Here is a 21,572-nt window from a genome sequence, read left to right as displayed (position 1 = left end):
AACTTCGGTGTGACCCATTTGCTCCAGCCTTCATTTTCTTGTGACACAGATTATAATCCTTGATAACTACTTAGAAATGTAGGAATAGCTACAGCCTCATGACCTCCATTGCCCATTACAATCTTCACTTCAGGCAGAAAGCATTAAAAGAAGGGGAAAGGGATCCTTGGCAAAATTAACCATAACAAACAAAACAAAACAAAACACAGTATTCTATACCAGCGGTTCCCAACGTTTTTAGCAACAGGGACCGGTTTTGTGGAAGACAATTTTTCCACGGACTGGGGTGGTGGTGGTTTCAGGATGATTCAAGCACTTCCTCTCCCCCCCCCACTGCGCCATTTGGAGATAGCAGCCAATGGGCTTGCTTTCTCTGACAGGAGGCGGAGCTCAGGTGGTATTGCAAGCGATGGGGAGCTGCTGTAAATACTCAGGCTGTAAATTCCCTTGCTCGCCCACTGCTCACCTCCTGCTGTGCGGCCCAGTTCCTAGCAGGCCACGGACCAGTACCGGTCTGTGGCTGGGGACCCCTGTTCTATACTATTATGGCGTACGTAGCATACTTTTATTCCATAACAATATATAATATATACTGTATTACAGTATTCTTAGTCATGAGCATCTGGTTAGGTATGAACATCTGTAATGCTTTTCTCCAAGGAAGAAAAAATATTTTTCAACTCAGTAAAATGCCAGTAACTTGATACTTCATGTGCGTCATGATGAAAATGAATACAAAACTGATGATGATAGGTATTAAGAAATTTCTAGTCAGCAGTCAAGCATAACTGAGGATTGCATAGTTAAGCTTCTGGGCAGAGGGTGTGTGGAAAAAATATTGTACACAGATAAGGTCCGTAGTGAGCCAAAAACGCTCCCTCAGTCCAGCACAGAAGAACTCCTAAGCTAGAAACAGATAAGTTTTGGCATAAGGCAGCTTCCCATGTTAATTTCTGAGAACCATCTTTACTAACTTCATTTTGCTCATCATAAATCACACGTGGCTCTAAATTCACAGTCTTCCTTAAAACAACAGCTTTAAACGTGGCTACAGATAGATGAAAGAAGGAAGTACAAAATGCCAAATATATTTGTGGGTTTTACACTACTCAACTCATCGCTCTTACAACAGAACACATGAAATCTATTATATAGAAGTGAGGAGCACAGAATAGAAGATTAACTACAGAATCCTTTAGTTGTCTGCTGTTGTGCGTGAATATAGGCAACAGCCTCTCTCATCCTGGCCAAATGTGAATGGTGGTATACAGACAATTCTACTGTAAGGATTTTCATGGTGGCTTCCAGAACCCCTCTTACACATTCTTCCAGTACAGAGGAGAAGGATTGTATGAATCAGACTAGGAACATGTGAATCTTCTATAGGGAGACTTTTCAGAGGAAACTTGTGCTACAGAGAACAGCATCAGTGAAAACTTGGAGACTTGAACAGAGGAACATTTCCTGGACTAGAAAGAGATAAATCAAAAAAGGAAAGGAACCCAATGAAGCTGTTTTCCCAGCAGAATGGATGGAAGAGTCCTTCCCCTTTGATAATAGTCAGCAGAAGGAGCAAGTCTTTTAGCACAACTAGAGAGGAGGCTGATGCCTGTTCGAGGTAGAAACATAGCACAGTCTGAGCTGCATAGCTAATTTTTCTGATATTGGTTACAGAGATGCGCCTTTGCAAGAATCATCACTGCAACAGCTAATAGTTAACCCAGAAATGGAGCTATTAACTAAGAGGGAATGAGTAGTGTGGTTTAGGACAGTGTTTCTCAGCCTTGGCAACTTTAAGATGTGTGGACTTCAACCCCCAAAATTTCCCAGTCTGGGGAATTCTGGGAGTTGAAGTCCACACATCTTAAAATTGCCACAGTTGAGAAACACTGGTTTAGGAACTTGGCTTGGTGGGGGGAAGTAAATACCCCCCCCCAACTGAGCATGCTCTGTATTTAGAGACTATTGGCTGCCCCCTGGAAAAGGGAAATAAGCACATAGTGGCCTGGAGTGCTCTGCACCTTCTTTCCCTTTAACACCTCCTAGATATGAAAATGGCTGCCTGGGTGCCTAAATTAATTAATTTACTTTCAGAGAGTGTTTGCGTTTGTTGTAACTACACTGAAAACGGAAAAGTCGAGCTCAGTTCCTGGTCACTTCTCAGGCACCCCCGTGTCTTGGCAGAGACAACGGAGGCGGGTTACGATTGTTTTTTTCAAAGATGTCCCCCCCCCCCCCGCCGTGGATGTCCTCGTGGTCCCCCATCTAAATGCTAAGCAGGTCGCTGATGATCTGTCAAGGCAGTAGTTAGCAAAGCGAGTCTCCCATCTGGGGGCTGGAGATGGGCTTTGCCTGTTCTCCCCTCGCTTAGCCGCGCAGAGGTCAACTGTCACCCACGAGCGAGGGCGCTCGTTCCCTCTTTGTCACAGCCCTGGCCGGCTTGGCTTCGCTTCCTTCCCTCGCCGGGGCTTCTGCGCCGATGATTGGTCCTCGCTCTGGGGCCGTTCTCCGTCCGGCTCGTCGGGAGAGCTTTCCACTCCCCACCCCCTCGGCCTGGCCAGTGAATTTAAGCGGAGGCCCAGCTGCTGCTGTCCTTCTCCATGGCTGGGGGGGGCGAGCGAAGAGCGCAGGTCTCGCAGGCGTGCAACGCGGCAGCCGCCAAGTGCGGAAGAAACCCTCGCTGTGCACTTGCGGTAAGCGTGAAAGATCAGCTGTGCAGGTGGGAAAAAGCAAAAACCTGCGGCCTGTAATTGCACTTCAGAGATCCTTGTCTGGGGAGGTGGGCGGGAGGCGCAGAGCATGGAGGCCGCTCCTCCCCCCGGAAAAAACCCCCAAGCAGCCGCTGGTTGCAACTGGGAAAGTCGTACCGGAGGGCGCGATGTATCTGCGCTCCTGGGGATAGGGGGAGAGAGCTTGGCGCACAACTCGAACTTCCGATAGCGGTGAGAAGCTCTGTGTGTCCCAGCATGTGCAAAAGAGTTACTGTGGTCCTTTGAGCGGTGGGTAGTTGAGTTGGTTACCTGCCGAGGCCTTGTCTCCCGCACAGGCTGGCTGCGTCGCGCATGTTATATTTATTTATTATTCAAATTTTATTGCCGCCCATCTCCCCCAAAAGTGGATTTATATTATGAATATAATTTATATTTATATTTATAAATATTATAAATACATTATTTATATTATTTATATTGTATTTATTTATTCTTTTAACCACAATAATTATTGTGGTTAACTTAGCTGTATTTTACCCAATCCATTTTTGTCCTCTCACAACACACTGAACCACAAACAAATAGCAAAATCTGGATTCGACACTAGGCGAAAAGTCGATTGGCTCAGTTTCTTTCAGCTTACCCTGCAAACACAGGTTGTGCTAAGATTCTAGTATTCCACTGGATTTAATTTGCTGAATAATCACATTTGGCCTGGATTGTATAATACAGTATGCCATAAAATATAGTTTATTAACTGCATTCTAAACCAGTGCTTCCCAAACCTGGATAAATTACCCAAAATTGGGTAAAAATGATTTTTCTTTGGGTAGCACCACACGAACCCATCACCCAACCGCAACAGGGACATTTAGATTGACTTAAAGTGTTTTCCCTACATTGGGTAAAAAGGACTTTCTGATAAGTGGTTTTGGGTAATGAAGGAAGAAGTTTGGGAAGCTCTGTCCTAAACCCTAGACCAGCCTTTCTCAACCTTTTGACCCTGGAGGAACCCTTGAAATAAATAAATATAAATATATAAATATAAATATAGGCCTTGGGGAACCCCTGAACATCCAGGCTCAAATATAGGCCACAAGTTACAAAATTACTATATTTGTTTCATAGGTAGGCCTGTATATATACATTTACAGTGTTCTTAAACTAAAAATAAAGAATGAAACTTACCTCTTTAAAGTGAAGTTGCCCAAATTTGAAATATTTTTTTTTAAATAAATTGTGATCTCCCAGGGAACTGCTAATGACTTCTCGCAGGGTTCCACGGGACCCTGATTGAGAAACCCCGACCTATTCTACTCTAGCATAGGATAAACCACCTGTGATGTCTCAGATGTAGCTATGTTCCTCCCAGCAGACTCAGCTATTGAAGCTGGAAGATGTCTACTTATGGCATATTAAACTCACCCGTTGTGGCTGTCCAGATATATTTGGGGAACACAATTATAGCTATATTATATGCTTCCTTGAAGACACGTGATTCAAAGAGTGTAAGGCTATTAGGACTAGTCACTTTTTCCAACCCTAGATGTAAAGTTGCTCTTTCCAACCACCAGAAGGCAGCAAAAAGATACAGAAAACTTTAACTGCTTTGTGCCATCAAGTGGTCACCTGGGCAGCTTGGCCATGGTACCCACCTATGTCTACCGTATGAATTTACCTTTTGTCCACTTTTGTCACCTCTAATTCCCAGCCATTTACAAACTAGTTAAATAATACTGGTCCAAAATACAAATCTTTATGGGACCTCTGTACAAAACTGGTGCATTTATTCTCATTGATCGCTTCCTGAATTTTTCACACATTTTGCAGAGCATGACAGGACCTAGCTCCTAATCCCATGGGCAGTAAATTTTCTTAGGCACCTTTGGGGATGAACTTTGTCAAAGGGGATTTGAAAACCGAAGTTCATAATGTCTGTAGGATCACTTCTGCAATTAACTCTTCTGGCTACAGTACTTTCGAAGACAGCCTAAAACAGTAGCTGATCCTTGAATATTGATTCTTTTTCAGGAAAACCCTTTATTATTCCTTTTCACCAATATATTCAGGTTAAGTGTTAAATTGTTCTGTAATTTCCTGGGCCCTGCCTCAATCCTTTCACAAAAAAAATTGAAGTTACATTGGCCTTTTTGTAATTGTTGAAAACAGATGGTAATATTAGAAAGAGGCTACACAGTTTAGTTAGAAGATCAGTACAGTAATTACATATCTATGCTAAGAAGTCTCTGCTGGATACTATTGTAGCTAGGGGAATTTGTTTATTTTTAATCTGCCCATAAACCCTAGGACTTAGTTTTTAATCTGCACTACAGTATGACTTGTATTATGAGAAACACTGTATCCTGTTTACTTTCTCTCCAAACCATTAATGCATTTTACACATCTTACATCTCTCTCCCTTTTTTCCACTAAGAACCCCCAGATATTGTAATCTTTCCTTAAGAGTTTTCTCCTATCCTTTGATCGTTTGTGTTGATCTCTACTGCATCTTTTCCAGCTGTGCATGCTAGATGATTGGATTTGTTTGGACAATTACAAAAAAGCTAATGTAACTTCAATTTTTTTTGTTAAAGGATTGAGGTGACCTCCAAATTTAATACAATAAAATAATTATAATTTATCAGTATCTTTTTCCTGTATCATCAGAATTGCCCAAAATGCATCTTGAAAGGGGGTATAATATACTCTGCACAAATTTGTGCGTTCTCAGTTTCAGACACACAACCATTTAGCTGATGACCTGGGTAAGTGCTTATGCTGCTAATTTTGTGGGTGGGTATATACACAAAGCTTGTTCCAATGAATTTCACATCACCATGGAGTGAAGTTCTATAGCAAAAAGAAAAACATTTACAACTAAAAATGGGATGAAAGCAGAAACCCTTGCTTAAATCAGTGATGTGTCTGGGAGAATTCAGGCTTGATGGCTTTGAATAGGCAGCAATATATTGCAATGCAGTCGTGCATGTTTCCCATGTAATTGCAATTGGCAGCTGTTGATGGGCCTTTGTACTCTCAGCATTATTCAATGAAGAGGACTGATTTGAGCTCTGCAGATTTTTGGCTTCCATCTTAGAAGAATCTGCCAGTGCCTTTGGAAATGACTCAGATAGTAGCTTCTGTTCTGTGGAACTGGAGAAGCACAAGTACATGAAGATAATTCATTGGCCTTATTTGCCTGCAAAAGGAGGCCGTGGTTTCTGATTATTTCTCATTAAAAAAACAACAGCCAGAAATGCTGAATCACTTATTACCATGACTAGAGCTGCCTAATGTCGTTTGCTTCCATTTAGTGCAGAAGCCAAATTGGAGCAATTGAGTAATATGCACCAAAACATCAGTTGCTCCTGAGTAAGCCAGAATATTTTAAAATACACATAAACAACCCCATTAGAGTTAGGGGACAAAATGAAAGACATTAAAGATTAGGCTACTGTGTCCAGGCCTTGAAAATCTGGATGAATGCTTCTTCCTTTTAAACAGTAATTTTATTAAAGATTATAATTACATCAGTAAAAACTAATACAAACTAAAAAAAATAAATAGGAAGTAGAAGGTGCAGAAAATGAAAAAAGGAAGAGAAATAGAGAAAGAAAAAAGAAAAAAGTAAGAATATAGTAAAGAAAAGGAAAAGAAATATATAAAGAAGTGACTTCCCACCTTCACCACAACAAGCAGAAAGAATTTTATCACCTTGTAACTTATCACCTCCTCTTAAAATACAACCAATGATCTCTTTTTCCCTAGGCTTTTTCAGAATTTAGGATATCCCAACTCTTATCTACTGTATAAACAAATCCATAAAGCAGCATCATTTCAGTTCTGGTGTCAGCAAAAGTCCATTAAGGGTTACCAGAAATAACAACATATATATTTTAATCCTGATCAAATAAACCAACTTTATATTCTTTCCTTTTACTTCTCAACAATCTTTAGTCCATTCAAATAATGTTGTAGAACTTGATTTCATTTTTTCTCTGTCTCATGAGATTCTTCAAAACTTTAACAGGCCTCTTTTGTAAATCCAGTATAGGAAAATTATCCAGGTCACTCTCTTGGTTTATTGTTTGTATTTCCTTTTAAATTATTAAAACGTCACCTGGTTTCTTTTGTGTGTTCAGTGTAACATCTTTTTCCATGTTGTTCTTGTAGCCTGTCATTTGTAAATCCACTTTCAACTCTGTCTCTGTCTTGTCAGGTAAAACTTGTTCCTCTTCCATACATAACACAGGAAGTCTTTTAGACACAGTCTATCCATAGAGGCAGATATCACTGTTGATATTGTTAATATTAATTTCTGACTCCATGTTTCAAAAGTGACCTTCAGTATTTCCAGTATTAGAATATTTTGCTTCATTCTGTAAATGTAAGTTGAGTTTATGTGTTCTCCTTTAATTGTAATCTTTAGTTCCCCCTCATGTCCAATTTTTTAAATCTTACATTTGTTTTTAACAAATCAAAACAAAAGCATTTTCCCATGGGAAGGATTCTTTATATTAATTCCAAAATCTTATTTCAAATTTATCTGGACCTTTAGTCCATTTGTAACTTTTTAAAAGTTCTGATCGCTCTTGCTGTTTATTCCCCATTTTTTAAAAAAAAGTTCTTAAACTTCTAGTTAAAACTTTCTTTCACTAAGGATTGAAGGAAACTCACGTGGTGCTGTCAAACATGTTGATACAAAGGTTTCTAATTGTTGAAAAGCAGTTAACAAGCAATTGCTGAACGTGATTAGAAAAGGAAGTATGCGAATTTAGTGTTGGCGTCTTTCAAAGGCGCTGACCACAGTTTGAGCAAGGGGGTTACTCCCTCGTTTCCCAGAGCTCTAAACACACCGGATACCACTATCTTGTGGTCTCCTCACAAGGAGCAGCTGTCTGAAGCACTTGTGGGCAATCTCAAGTCCTCTCCTTGTCAGGATTGGTTTAGAAGAGCTGGTCCACTAATTGGCTTTTCATTCCAGTGTGGCTGTTCGCTCCACTTTTTGCAGCGCCGTCTTCAGTCTGCCATTTCTTCGTCCAGAAGTCAAAAATCTGGATCAATGCTTGATGGAAACTAAGCATTAGAGTTTCCTATATCTCCTAGAAGCTTGCTGCTAGTCAGTTTCTGAATTCTTGCAATGTAGATGGGGTAGCCCTATGGAGATGTGCTTTAATAAACAATCCAGAAAAAAGGGATTTCCTATTAATGCATGTCCCTGATAAACAGTAACTTCTATAAACAGAGGTTTATATATAAGCATTTTTCCATATTTACTTTCTTTTAAACATGTGTGTTTGTGTGCACGCACACACACTCACACCCCCCCATCCTGGTGGAGAGCTGTGTTTCAAGATACACCTGTGTAAATGTTCAGCTACTGTAATAGAAAGGAACAAGCCATTTCTCCTTCAGGTATGTTAATCTGTTAAACATTAGTGGACCTTAGTGAATATTAGGCACACATTGACTTAATTTTTTTTTTTTCCTTTCAGAAAAGCTGCCTTGAAGCCCTTTGTGAAGGATTAGCACTGTGGAGCCTGTTTTGATTTTGTTATTGTTGTTTGCTTAGTTGTAGGACCTTCCTTAAAGGGTTTCGTGGTGGGACATACCTGCATGGAGAAAAAAATGGGTGAAGCTGTTGCCAGAGTAGCTAAGAAAGTGAATGAAACGGTGGAAAATCAAGCAGATTCCCTTGGTAAGTTAACCACTGTTGTTTTTTCAGAAATTAGGATGCTTTTATTTATTACGCTAGAATCAATGTTTCTCAAACTTGGCAATTTTAAGATGTGTGGACTTCAATTCCCAGAATTCCCCAGCTAGCATAATGGCTGGGGAATTCTAGGAGTTGAAGTCCACACAACTTAAAGTCGCCAAGTTTGAGAAACACCGAGCTAGATGGCTCAGCCCATTCCTAAGTATGAGAGAATTTCTATCCTTTCTCCTAGAAGTTCCAGGAATTGAACCTGTAGTGGAGCCAGCTGTGTGGTCTGGTCCATCACAATCCAGTCAAAATCTCCAGAAGCAAGGAGGGTGCTAACTGGGCTGCCAAGACCTATATAACTCATATCACAATGTAACATCACCAGAATTGCATGGAATGTAAGTCTGGAGAAACATCTTAGGGTATATATGACTGCAGTCACACATCTTTAAGTTATAAACCATGATTAGTTACCAGTCATAGAGTATACCAACTCAAGATATACCAACTCAAAGGCAAAGTGACTACCTTATGACTTGGTTCTCACATCACACTGAGCCATGGATTGTTTAACCATGGTTTATTGAGCAAACTACAATTCACTGGATTTGCACAACACAATAAATCACATAAACCAGAATGTACAAATCAATATGGTGGTTGATTTGCATTGCCCTAAGCCAAAAAAACAAACTATAGTATGATAATTCGTTATGTGAAGCTAGTATATGGCTTAGGACAGTATCTGGCCTAAGGCCTAAAGCAGTGTTTCTCAACCTTGGCATCTTTAAGAGGTGTGGACTTCAACTCCCAGAACTCCCCAGCCAGCATGGCTGGCTGGGGAGTTCTGGGAGTTGAAGTCCACACCTCTTAAAGTTGCCAAGGTTGAGAAAAACCATCCTAAAGTAATGTAATGTGGTATGTGTTAAATCAGGCAGTATCTGAGCAACCTATGGTACTCAAGATGTGGCTGAAGTATCTGTTCCAGCCAGTTTCTTGCTGTAGATTATGCTTCCAAAGGATGCTGGGAGTTGTAGTTCCATAATATCTGGAGCGTAATAGGTTGCCTACTTCTGATCCAACTGTTTGTCGTGTAGGAAAATATATGTTCATTTTTGGAGAAATAAGCTTAACATAAGAATGGCCTGCTGGATGAGGTCAAGGCCAGACAGACCCATTCTCCATAAATTTATCCAATCCCCTTTTAAAGTAATAAAAACAGCGCCCATCACCACATCTTTTGGTAATGAATTCCACAAATTCCAGCCCCAACTCCTCTTGGCTTTCCGCGTGGCCTCCGCTCCTTCGTCGCCTCTTGGGGAGTCGAACCCCCTGGGAGGGGTGATGGTGCGGGGTCTCCCTCGCGGGTCCAGTGATGCCACCCTGAAGAGTTGGGTTGAGATTTCCGCCAGGGGATATGCCATAGTGTCAAGGGTTTTCGACACATCATCACCTCCATGGCAGACATCCATCACCTCCATGGCAGATGCATCATCACCTCCATGGCAGACATCCTCGCCTCTAGCCCACGAATCACTTGCGGGGTCCCATCGGTGTCTGTCGCAGTTCCCTGAGACCCCGGGCTCAACACCCTCACGTGTGCCTCCAGGGATGGAGGTGCTCTCCCCTCCATCTCCATGGCGCCCGACTGTGAAGGTCCCATCTGTGGTTCTTCCAGTATCACGTCTGGAGTCTCGGGTTCTCTCACAAAGTCGAGGGTAAGGAGCGCACTCTCCAGCTCGGTAGCGTTGAGCCGGGTTTCCATTTTGTACTCACCTTCCCCGCTCCTGGAGCTCCCTTCCAACTCTACCTTCTCTTCTTCCTCCTTGGCATACAGCACCATCCTCTCAGTGGAGGTCGAGGGTGAGGTCTGCTTCGCCTTGGTTCTTCCATGTTTTGGCATTATTTCGTCAACTCTCAACTGAGTTACTTTCCCAGGAAGAGTTTTCGAACACAATGGGATTTGCAGCTTAATGTCAGCACTAGACCATTCGAGCATTCACACAATGACAGTCAGGAGCCCAGTATCCTTTAACTGTTTAATGAAGCGAAATGACTAGGACAGAGGTAAAGCTGCAAATGGAGAATTCCCGCTAAAACATACATTTAAAACCACATTCCCTTGATCACCTTCCTTTCCCACGAAAGTATGTCGCCTCCCTTTCCCATCCAGGTGGTGTTGCTGGTGTATCTCTACTGACTGGCCTTGATGTGAACCATCATAAATCTGTAGCCATAATAATGCAATTCACACTCCAACTCAACATCCCCTCCCATCCGGCAACAGAGAGTCTACCCCATTGATAAGGAAGTAATGGAAGATGCTCCGATAAGGGGTTCTGTGAACCTTTTGATCGGAGGAATCCGACATACTGTTTGTGTTTATTGGACCCCTTACATAATTTTTTTTTGAAAAATGGACATTGGTTTTTTTTTTAATGTTGGCATTGTAAGAAATGTGAAGGTTCTTTAAATCATATGATTTAGTCTTGTCCAGCCATAGTCTTGTTTTGGTTTCAGATTACTCCATACAGTATGTCAGTACAATTCTGAGGAAAAATATTATACAGTAGTTAAGGATTTCAATGTGATTTTGAACTATATTCTAAAACATGGAATTTGTCATCTTATGAAGAGTTTTGGCTCTTTTGATAATTTTACGTAAATGGAAAGAAACTTACCCTTCTGATTTTAAGGAATGGATTCAAGATACAGTATAAGTTTGTTATCTATTTTTGAAAAGCCTCTTGTGTTCTAAAAGTGAGAAAATCAATATGTTGCTATAAGGATTAGATGTAATGATAAGATCAGGGATTGGATTAACTTTATATTGCTATCTATAGTTATTATTATGGTTCTTCATTCTGTTAATTAATTTTTTTTCTTTTATTTATTTGTCATATTTCTTTACCGCCCATCTTGTATTATAACGACTCTGGGAGGTTTATAAACAATTAAAATAGAAGAATAAAATATAATTAAAACAATACAATATAAATATATAAATATATAAATGTAAAATATATAATATATAATATAAAATTCAAGATGGCAATGTTATAATATCACAGTTTATCACAGTTTATTTTAGTCACTATAATGTATCAACATTTTTTCTTCACTGTATAATCATCTTTTTTTCTCTGTTGTTGGTGTAGAATTTTTTTGTATTTCACCATTAAAAATATTTTTTAAAAGTGTAAGAAAGAAAAACAAAACCCTTTGAATTGGGCCCAGAAACCTAATAGCAACCAATATAGCAACTTATATTGCAAATCAATATTGGCAGGTTTGTTCTGCTAATAATCTTTTGCACCAGCTGCAGCTTTCAGGTCGTCTCCAAAGGCAGCCCATTTGGAGTATGTTGCAGTAATCTAATTGACTAGTAATCTAGGTATGAGTTACTGAAGTCACAGATCACCTTTGAGAGGAGCACAACCCTTTCCTGAGTAACTACCAAGGGTTGGTGTTATTGGGGTGTGCAGAAGTCTACTGATCACTAGGAACTCCATCTTTGTGGGATTTAATCTGAGCTTGTTTTACTCAGAGCTGCACTGCCTCCCTTATTACTTCCAGACACTGGTTCAGGACTTCTACATCAGCAGGTAGGAGTAGTTGAGAACTTAATATACCAACTAATTGAAAATGACAGTCTAAGCTAAGGTTCCAGGTACATTAAGTTAACAACGTTGTTGCTTAATTCAAATAGCATGTTAAGCCATAATGGCTTTTGTTAGATTTTGTCTTAGCAGGGACTGTAAATTCATCTGTTATGATTTGTAGATGAGTGCAGATGGTGTAGTGTATTGAATAAACTACATTTAACTGGGTTCATACATTCATCTGTGGTTAAGCAAACCAGTGTTTATAAATAATCATTCTAAATATAAGTCAGCTTTGCAAATATTGTCAGTGAGGATACAAGACCAATAAATGCAATTTTTCAGAACGCAGCATGTAGTTACACTATGGAATTCACTGCCAATAGATGTGATGATGATGCCACCTATTTTGGTGATTTTCAAAGAGAACAAGACAAATCCATAGAGGGTTGGGCTATACTGTAGGTGGTACTAATTGAAATCACAGGTTGTATATCTTAAATCCCATTTGTGGAAAGCCACAGAGAAGAATGGCCATCACCTTCCTATCCATGTTTGTGAGCTTTTTGAATGAAAATGTTTGGCTAATGTGGAGATGCTTCCTTGACCCAATTCAGTAGGATACTTCTTATGTGCTTGGGTTATTTATTTTATATGGTGCCTTACACTGTCACTTTCATGGATATCCCTTTCTTTTATTCCCACAATTTTATTTATTTACTCAATTTGTATAGCCACCCAGCATTGTGAGGTAGGTTGGGCTGAGAAAGCCTGTGATCTTTATTTTATCTTTATTTTTTTATTGATTTTATTGTAATTTCTTTGATTGTTGTGAGCCACCCAGAGTTGTTGAGAGTCAGGCAGCAGGTAAATTTATTAAATTATTATTATTGGTCGCACAGTCAGCCAGATGTATTTTAGACTGGATTTGGCATTTTTGTCCACCTATCAAGTCCTTCCCAAGTACCTGGGATAGGCAGACGTTGTTGTTTAATAATATTAAAGGTATCATCGCAGGATGTAAGCTGTTCCAAGTAAAGCTGCCTTTTGTTGTTGTTGTTGTTATCTTTTACCAGTCGATTCTGCAGATTACCTAAAATGATCCTAGATTATTTAAGGAAACTAACCGTTAGGTTGTAAATGTTCTGTTAGTTTTATGGCTCCTAGACCTCCATAACTGACATGTGATCTTGGGAAAAAGCATGTCTGTTTTAAAGAGTTGTAGGCAGGTACTACATTTGCACCCCCACATGTTCTAAAGCACATTTTTGGAATTGAATTCAAAGTACTATACAGTTTTAATGGCAGCGTGTCTTTGAATACTAATTGTTGGGTATATAGCCAGGGAGTGCTATTTTTAAGCTTGTAAATATGTCTAATATGTTGACTTGGTTATATTTTGGATTTGTTAAATCTGGTTACTGAATGAGCTGACAGATGACCAATACTTTAAAAACAAATACCTAGATCCCCTCCTTCCTAAGCTTCAGAAATGCTGCAGCATCAGTTGCTCTGAGAGCCCACTGAAAACAAACAGAAGTTATTCTGGTTGGAAATCCAGGAGGGGGAGTAGTTTCTCTGTACATCAGGAAGCATATTGTAAACTTTGGACAGAAAAAGATCACAACTGAAGCTGGTTTGAAGATGTGATTACTTCCTATTATCTCTGCCTCTCTTTTGGGTGTTTTCCAACTGAATATTTCAGAGTAAATAGGCCACTTAAGGACTAAGCACCTTTGGGATTTTCTTGATTGCATAATAGGTGTGTGTACTCTCACACACACAAATTGTAATAATTATTCTTAAAGCGCTTATTTGGGCAATCCTTAGGTTTGGGTGGTGAGCCAGTCATAATTACTCTGATCCAAAGTGAAACCATCCTCACTGTTACTCTTGAGAACTGGCTGATGGGCTCACCACCCAAACCACCACCAAAGGGAAGAAAAACACCTGTAGGAGTACTACTGAAAGTATTCTCACAAGTGAAACCAAAGTTACTCCAAAGACATACTGTAGGACACTACTAGAGATACTGAATTCACCGCATGGAATGGGCAGTCTGGATCACTACATAATTAATTAGTTTAATTGATGTACTTTGTCCATGCGGTCATAAAAATATCAAATGGTTTTCTGAGATGGAAGAGAGAAGAAAAAGGCATCTGACTACTTATTGTAATAATACAATGGGATATGATAATTGATATTAGAATGAGTTGGACAGTGGACTTATTTATACAATGAAGTTTTATAATACCTTGAAAGGATACAAAATTTAACTTTCATTTTGGGTAATTGAGTGACTTCATTGTGTGCTCTTAGCAAGGTATGATATCATGGGGGCTTAAACTTTAAGCAAGGGAGGGGGGAGAATTGTAGAAGATTAGGTGGAAGAAGAAATATGGCACCTGTAACTTTTAAGCCCCTGCCTAGTTTCCGACAAAGTAAGTTGGAAACTATCTGAATTTAATTCATTTAATAAATATATAGGCTACAGACTCCTTTGGCACAACAGTTTCTTAATTTCTAGATTGTATTTGTAGTCCATCCAATCAAGTGGGCGATGAACAACAAGAACTGGGGGGGAAAACCCAGTGTAAATGCAATTAAAAATCCCAAATAATATGGTTAACAAATAATATAAAAAAAAAATTAGGGGGGGTGGAGCAAGAAGGCCACCTAGTGACAGCTTTTTAGTGAGCTCCTAATCCTCTTATTTTATTTATCCCCTATATGTAGTTTTAAGTTATTTTATTTTATTTAATATCAATCAGTGATCTTAGTAATTTTAGTTTTTCTTATTAGGATTAGCAATTTTAGATTTTTCGGTTTTTAGATTCGGGATTAGATAGGATTAGGATTTTAGATTTTGGACTCTGGAACTCATCAGCTGCAGACACCTGTCGACGAAGTGAGAGTAGGACTTACAATCCTGAATTACCACTCAAAGATGCAGAATCAGAAAGCAAGGATAAAAACAAAAAAGAACTTGAAAAGAAAGTTCAAAAGGAGTCACAAATTGGAGACACAGCTGAGAGGAAATCCAAAACTAGACAAGGCTGCGATGACTCTAAAGCAACCAAAGATAAAGGATTTATTTCAATCAATAGACACTGCAGTAAGTCTCCTTTTCCCTTTTCCTCCCCTTTTTCTTGTAACCTCCGCCAACAATTCTTATTCCCTACTGGACTGGGATGTGGACGATTGTTTTTCCATTGAAAATGAGGTTTCAGCAGGAGATAGAGGGGAGGACATGGTTAATACTAAGAGCAATATTAAAGGAGACTTGGACCTGGTTGCCAAGAACTGTCTTTTAACTGCTCAGTCATTGCTATATATGATCAACTCTCAGAAGCCAATAAAAAGATAGATGAACTAAAGACTCTAATGGGAAATTACATCTCCAAAATAGATAAGAAAGCAAACAGTAACTCGCATGCTCCAAAACTTACCCCTAATCCATGGACACCCTGGGTGGCACGGGGGCTCTCAGAAGGAGAAGACATGGAGGAGAGGCTAGTCTTACAGAGACACAGGATTTTGCTCCAAGTTGCTGATACACCTCTGAATAGGGCTAGGTGGCATAACAGAAGAGTAATACTGAACTCTCTCTCTCAGCTTTTACACTGTAGGGTATATTCTAATGAAGTAATAGAGATCTCTTGGCTCCCTAGTAGGCACAGATGTAAAAGAATATTGTTAACTTTTGGACAGATTATTTATCCATCAACGCTCTTTAGGCTTGAAAATTCTTTAAGGAAATATCATATCTGGCCAATTTGTGTGTTTTGTAATACTGTGTAATACACAGTCCTTGCTAAAGACTGGGCGGAGACCCAAGTCAGTGAGGGAGGACGACATGAACCTTGAAAATCCTAAATGTAACTGTTCACTATCAGTAAAACAAAGTAGTCCTCTATTAACAAAGACAGAACAAGATAAGGTTAACAGAAAAAAGATCCCAGATTCACTTAAAGGGATGATACAGTTTTTGGATGATGAGGATGAACGAATCAATCAGTTTGCCACCCTTCCCCCCAGGAGAACAACTGATTTTACATAAAATTGAATTACTAAGGTCAGTGTTGAAATCGGTAACTAACTCAACAGAAACTCTTAACACCCTGCTTCCCTCCAGCAGCTCCTCTGTGGAAATGTTTCTAAGTCCGGTTTCTGAAAGCATAAAATCTCCAATAAAAAAAAAGAGAAAGCGTGCCAGCCCAAAGCAAAAACACACAAAGGAAAAGAACTCTCAGCAGGGTAAAATAGTACAAGTCCTAATTAACCATCCAGAAGATAAACTGTAGCTGGTGGCCTAACATCATTGGCAGTAGAGAATCAGATAGAGCAATCTCAAGAGTCGCTTTACCCAGTTGAACTCAGTGTGGACCCTAATTCTGATTCCGTTCAGCAAGGGGGTGTTCCGCCTATATCCTGTCATTCTATATCAGTACAAGTTAATACCATCAAGGGAAATTCTGAATTGGAGCGATTTTCCGAAAACAGCCACCAACTTGACGCTAGTCACTTTCAAGTACAGCAATTAGAAAATGAGAGGGATGGATTGAGTCCTCTACCATTTGCAGAAATGCTAGCAGCAGACCAAAATCTGTGGAATATTGGCCCCCAAGACAAAGAAGAGCAGCAGTTACAACCTATGACGAGGAAAGCTGAATCTTATAATAATTGCGTCTACATGGGAATTGTTGACAACATAGTCCCAGCATCAGAACCAAATTGACTGTATCTATCCTCACTTGTTAGTCAACCACCCCATCTAGAATATTCTGTTTCTGGGAAACCTGTACAAGATAAATTTTCTTGCAACCATCATGAAGCAACTCAAGTTTCAACCATCTCCCAGGACTCGCCTTTAAAAACGGTCACATTTGGGAACTCAGATCGACATGTGGATGCTCTTAAATCCCTATCTATCCTCTCATGGAATATGGCAGGTTGGAACACCAAATCCAAAGACTCTGCTTTCATAAACTACATTGCTGAATTCGACCTACTCTCACTCCAAGAAACTTGGCTTGACAGCAACTTGTTTATAAATGGGTATACATCCCTCTCACTACCCACAGCTCCTGGAGCAGGACGAGGCAGAATGTGTGGTGGGCTAAGTATACAAGTCTCAACCAAACTACGTACAAATATTACACAAGTAGACCCAGTGGAGCGCTATGCAATGTCTGTGCTGTTAAAATTTAATAATGCTCTATTATTGGTGAATGTCTATCTTCCACCTCTCCAGAATAGGTCCCATTTTAACAACATATGGACTTAACTGGAAGTATATGTAAGTACTCTTATGCTAAATAATCCTTCAGCTTATGTAATAATTTCTGGTGACCTAAATGCCAGGGTGGGGGTGAACGATAAGGCACTTTTTACTCAGTTCCACCAGTATCCCCCAGAACCAGTTACAATTCCCCCCCCCTGTTAATCCGGCAATCTAAAGACTCAAAAGGGGACTATTAGGGGCTGTGTCTATTACAATTAACAAATTAAATTTATATTTATTGAATGGATCTATCAGTAGTGATTTCCCTGGTGAATTCTCCCGCTGGGTCGGCTCAAGACCTTCCCTGATTGACTATACTTTAATCTCATGGAATTTGATTACTTTTGTACAAAAATTTTATTTAGGAAATCGACCCGATAGTGACCATCTTCCAAGTATTACAGTTTTAAAAGCATTTGACAATTGCTTTCTGGAAACAGAACCCATCCCATTTCGGGATTCAGACTCAGAGCTGAGGTTGGTTCATGTCAAATGGACTCAGCAACTTAGCGAGCAAATTGCTCAGCTGCTTCTATCCGAAGCAGCCCTGCAACTCCGCTCCACCACAGACAGAGCGGTCTAGGGATCCTCCCTTGCAGACATTTATACAACTGATTCAGTTGCTCCAGCCTGTGATTTCCACCCAGATAACAAAGAGTAGAGATAATCTAGGGGGTAAGATCTATCCTTCCCAGCCCTGGTTTGATGCAGAATGTTTTGAGGCCAAAGGTAAACTGATCAGGGGATTTAAGCTATATAAAGAGAACCCAGTTGAGCACCCCATCCAAGATGTTATGCTCCAGAAGAAACAATATAAACATCTTCTACAAAACAAGAAAAGAGAATTCACTAAGGTTTCCTGGCAGCAACTGATAACAGCTTCTCAAGCCAGAAATTCCACTCTGTTCTGGCACCTTATACCTCTCCATTCAATTGACAGGCCCCTTTTACTCCCTCACCTCTTACCAGCATCTGTGTGGGAAGACCACTTTAGAGCATTATACACACAAGAAGAGGCCCACTTAGATCTTAATATTAACCTGCTCCCAAATTGGGCCCCTGTCACAAACGCTGAAATAAAGAGGCTCATAAAACAGTTAAAGCCTGGTAAAGCTCCAGGCAATGACTTTATTACACCTGAAATATTACAAAACAGCCTGGATTGGTGGACTCCTGTTCTTGCTTCCCTGTTTACTTATATTGACCACACTGCACAAATTCCAGAGGACTGGGGCCTAGCTATTATCGTCCCTATTTATAAAAAGGGCACTCGAGACCTGCCTGCTAACTACAGGCCCAGGAGCTTGTTAAGTATAAGTAGTAAGCTCTATGCCAGACACTTATACTATAAGCTAGTTGACTGGATTGACTCAGAGCATATATTGGCAGATGAACAAGCAGGTTGTAGGTCCGGACATTCTATTTATGGACATGCCCTTATACTTCAACATCTGGCCGAAAAATATACATCTAAAACAGGCTCGACATTATATACCGTTTTCACTGATTTTAGGTCTGCATTTGATCTGGTTCCCAGAGCAAGGCTTTGGTCTAAGCTTATCCATACTACAGCTGATAGAAGGCTACTGCTGCGCATGCATAATCTTTGTAAGAACTCCAGAATCAAAGTTCGATGCCGTACGCAAGGCCATCACACGAGTGAGATTCCAACACACAGAGGAGTGAGGCAGGGTTGTATTTTAGCTCCTCTGCTGTTTAATCTGTATATAAATTCACTTGTGGCCAAAATGAATCAATTAGAATACCACCCTCCAAAATTGGCAGACAGGCATATCGTAACTTTGTCGTATGCAGATGACATCGTGCTCTTATCACAAACACGAAGTGGACTCAAACGAGCCATGAGCGCTCTGGCCAGTTACTGCTCTGAAGAAGCTTTTGAAATCAACTATAGCAAGACTAAAATTTTGGTCTTTGCAAAGAGACCTAAACTGCACATCTGGAGGATAAACGGCCAGAACATTGAACAAGTTAAGCCCTTTAAATATCTGGGCATGGTTTTTCATAGCTCCACTAAACGCAGTGCGCACCAAAGCTATGTTATACAAAATGCTCAAAAGACACTGGCAGCGATCCATTCCTTTCATTTTACCCAGGGAGCACAGCACATTCCAGCAGCACTGAAGTTAGCTAAGGCCCGCACACAATTACTCTTCGGTGCTCAGCTAGGACCCTCTCCTTCTTTCGCACCATTGGAAAGGGTTCAGTCCAAATTCTTAAGGGCCACATTTCAGGTACCTCCCTGCACCCCAAATGTACTATTAAGGAGGGAAGCAGGGTTGCCTAAAGTTGAAACAGGTGCATGGGTTTGTATTACAGCACATTGGCTGAAACTACTGTTTTTCCCTACGGGTTTGGGTTATTTTCTTTCTAAGGATAAGTATAAATCAGTATGGTCCAGGACCATCTCACAAAAACTACAACATCTCAGCTTTTCTAGTGGGGCACTCCTAATGATGGGCTATGAGTGTGCACTTAGCGAATGCAAGCAGCGTATCAAAGACCTGGAAATCCAGCAGGACCAGTCAGCTTTGCCTAGGAGTGTCAAGCCTTTTCCTATAAGCCAGCGAGATACCTAAGTCATAAAACTGTCTCCGAATGTCGGAGGGCACTTACTTCGGCACGCTGTAATGTGCTTCCCACAGCAGTTCTGGAGGGCCGCTACAAAAAAGTCCCACACGAGTTGAGACTGTGCCCCTGTGGAAACTATAGAACAGGTCCTGCTATACTGTATTCTTTATAAGGATTCACGAACCCATTTAATAACCCCTCATTTGATAAAATATCCAGGAAATTCTGATCTCCTTTATGTTCAGTTGTTGCTATCTGATCAGTCTGACTTAGTTTCCCTGAACGGAGCTAAATTTTGCTATACTGTCTGCAAATTAGGCAGACCTCGACTGCCCATTGATGACTCCATTAATCTGTAAATATATTATCATGTTTTGTTCATTTCATTTAATGTATTTTTAATGTATTTTAACGTATTTCGATGTATTTTTTTTTAATTTGTAATTCTGGTCTGTGACCGTATTAAAGATTGATTGATTGATTGAAAATTAGATAATTAAAAAAAGAAAATGCAGTGTAGAACATTTGGTTCACTGTTAAAACCTTGATCAAAATGGAACAATATTTGAAGTCTGCTTAAAAGCCATCAATGGTTCCTGAATAGTTCAGGTTCCTCGAGGCCTGAAAAATATTTCAAGGGTTCCTCCAGGGTCAAAAAGGCTGGCCTATATCAATAAAATAAATTTCCAGTATTTCTTGTGGAATCAGTTTCCTGATCTGGTCTACCTCAAAGGGCTGAAAGGTATTTATTAAGGCAAGCAGAATCCATTTAGCTTAAAAGAGAAGCACATGATCTGTTCTAATTAGCAGAAACAAAAACCACACAGCTCTTATCTCATCCAGCCAGGTCACTACACTATAATGTGGTGGGTCATGACTCCAAAATTAAATAATAGATAATTGTTTTGCAAAGAATCAGTCGGGCATCAGAAAAGGAGAAACACCTGGAAACCGACCTTTGCAAATTACGTTCTTGTCTAAGCCCTTTCTCTGATAACACCTCTGAATTCTCCCATTGTCCCACTCAAAATATTAACTGCAGCAGCAGTTAGAATGGATGTGGACTGCATTAGCTGCACTTCCTTTTCCATTACATTTTGAAAAGAATTGAGTTCAGTTAGCTGATCTCTGATGCTGCATGAACAGCAGTCAGCTATAATTCACCTGAAGTCTTCAGGATTATATAAATTTCCCAGTTTCAACTGGGAAAGTGTTGCCGTTTTAAATCAAATCAAACCCCCAAATGCTAGGCGTTTCCTGACAGCTTGACATTCTGACAAATCGGCTGTCAGCAGACACCAAGAGATAAACCCCATCTCCATATCATTTAAAAGATAGCCAAAAGTGCCTGTGCATTAAACAACCAGCAAACTTCACTCATCCCTACCCTGAGGATATTATAGAGCTCGCCAAATGAAAGACCTGCAGGAAAACAGCCAAACTCAGAGAACATGGACTTAGATAAAACTTTACTTATTCAAACAAGGAAGTTAGGAGGTATAAGCAGTAGATCATGAAGTAATCTATGCAGGCCTACACATGAAATGAATACAATAATTTTATAACTTCTGGCCTATATTTGACATATCCTGGTTCAGTTTAATAGGGAAGAGCTGTACATTAAGAGCCACAGGAGGTCTGAATGAAAAATTTAGATAAGAATCACTAGATACAGA

The 21,572-nt window shown here is 40.0% G+C and overlaps 1 protein-coding gene across 2 annotated transcripts in view; it reads left to right on the top strand.

Annotated features, from left to right (window-relative positions):
• The first annotated feature begins 2,477 nt into the window (after positions 1 to 2,477).
• The window catches only part of LRRC20 (leucine rich repeat containing 20), a 69,908-nt gene continuing 50,813 nt past the window's right edge, over positions 2,478 to 21,572 (top strand). The window contains exons 1-2 of one of the 2 annotated variants that reach the window (XM_063307507.1): positions 2,478 to 2,693; positions 8,284 to 8,409. In XM_063307507.1, the coding sequence (XP_063163577.1) occupies positions 2,480 to 2,693; positions 8,284 to 8,409 (340 nt within the window). In that variant the 5' untranslated portion in view covers positions 2,478 to 2,479. Of the gene's footprint in view, positions 2,720 to 8,283; positions 8,410 to 21,572 lie in introns of both variants that reach the window. The other variant, XM_063307508.1, reaches the window with a different exon arrangement.

The sequence above is a fragment of the Candoia aspera genome, chromosome 6 (assembly GCF_035149785.1).
Source record: "Candoia aspera isolate rCanAsp1 chromosome 6, rCanAsp1.hap2, whole genome shotgun sequence".
NCBI lineage: Eukaryota > Metazoa > Chordata > Lepidosauria > Squamata > Boidae > Candoia > Candoia aspera.
This window is presented reverse-complemented; position numbering and strand designations above follow the sequence as displayed.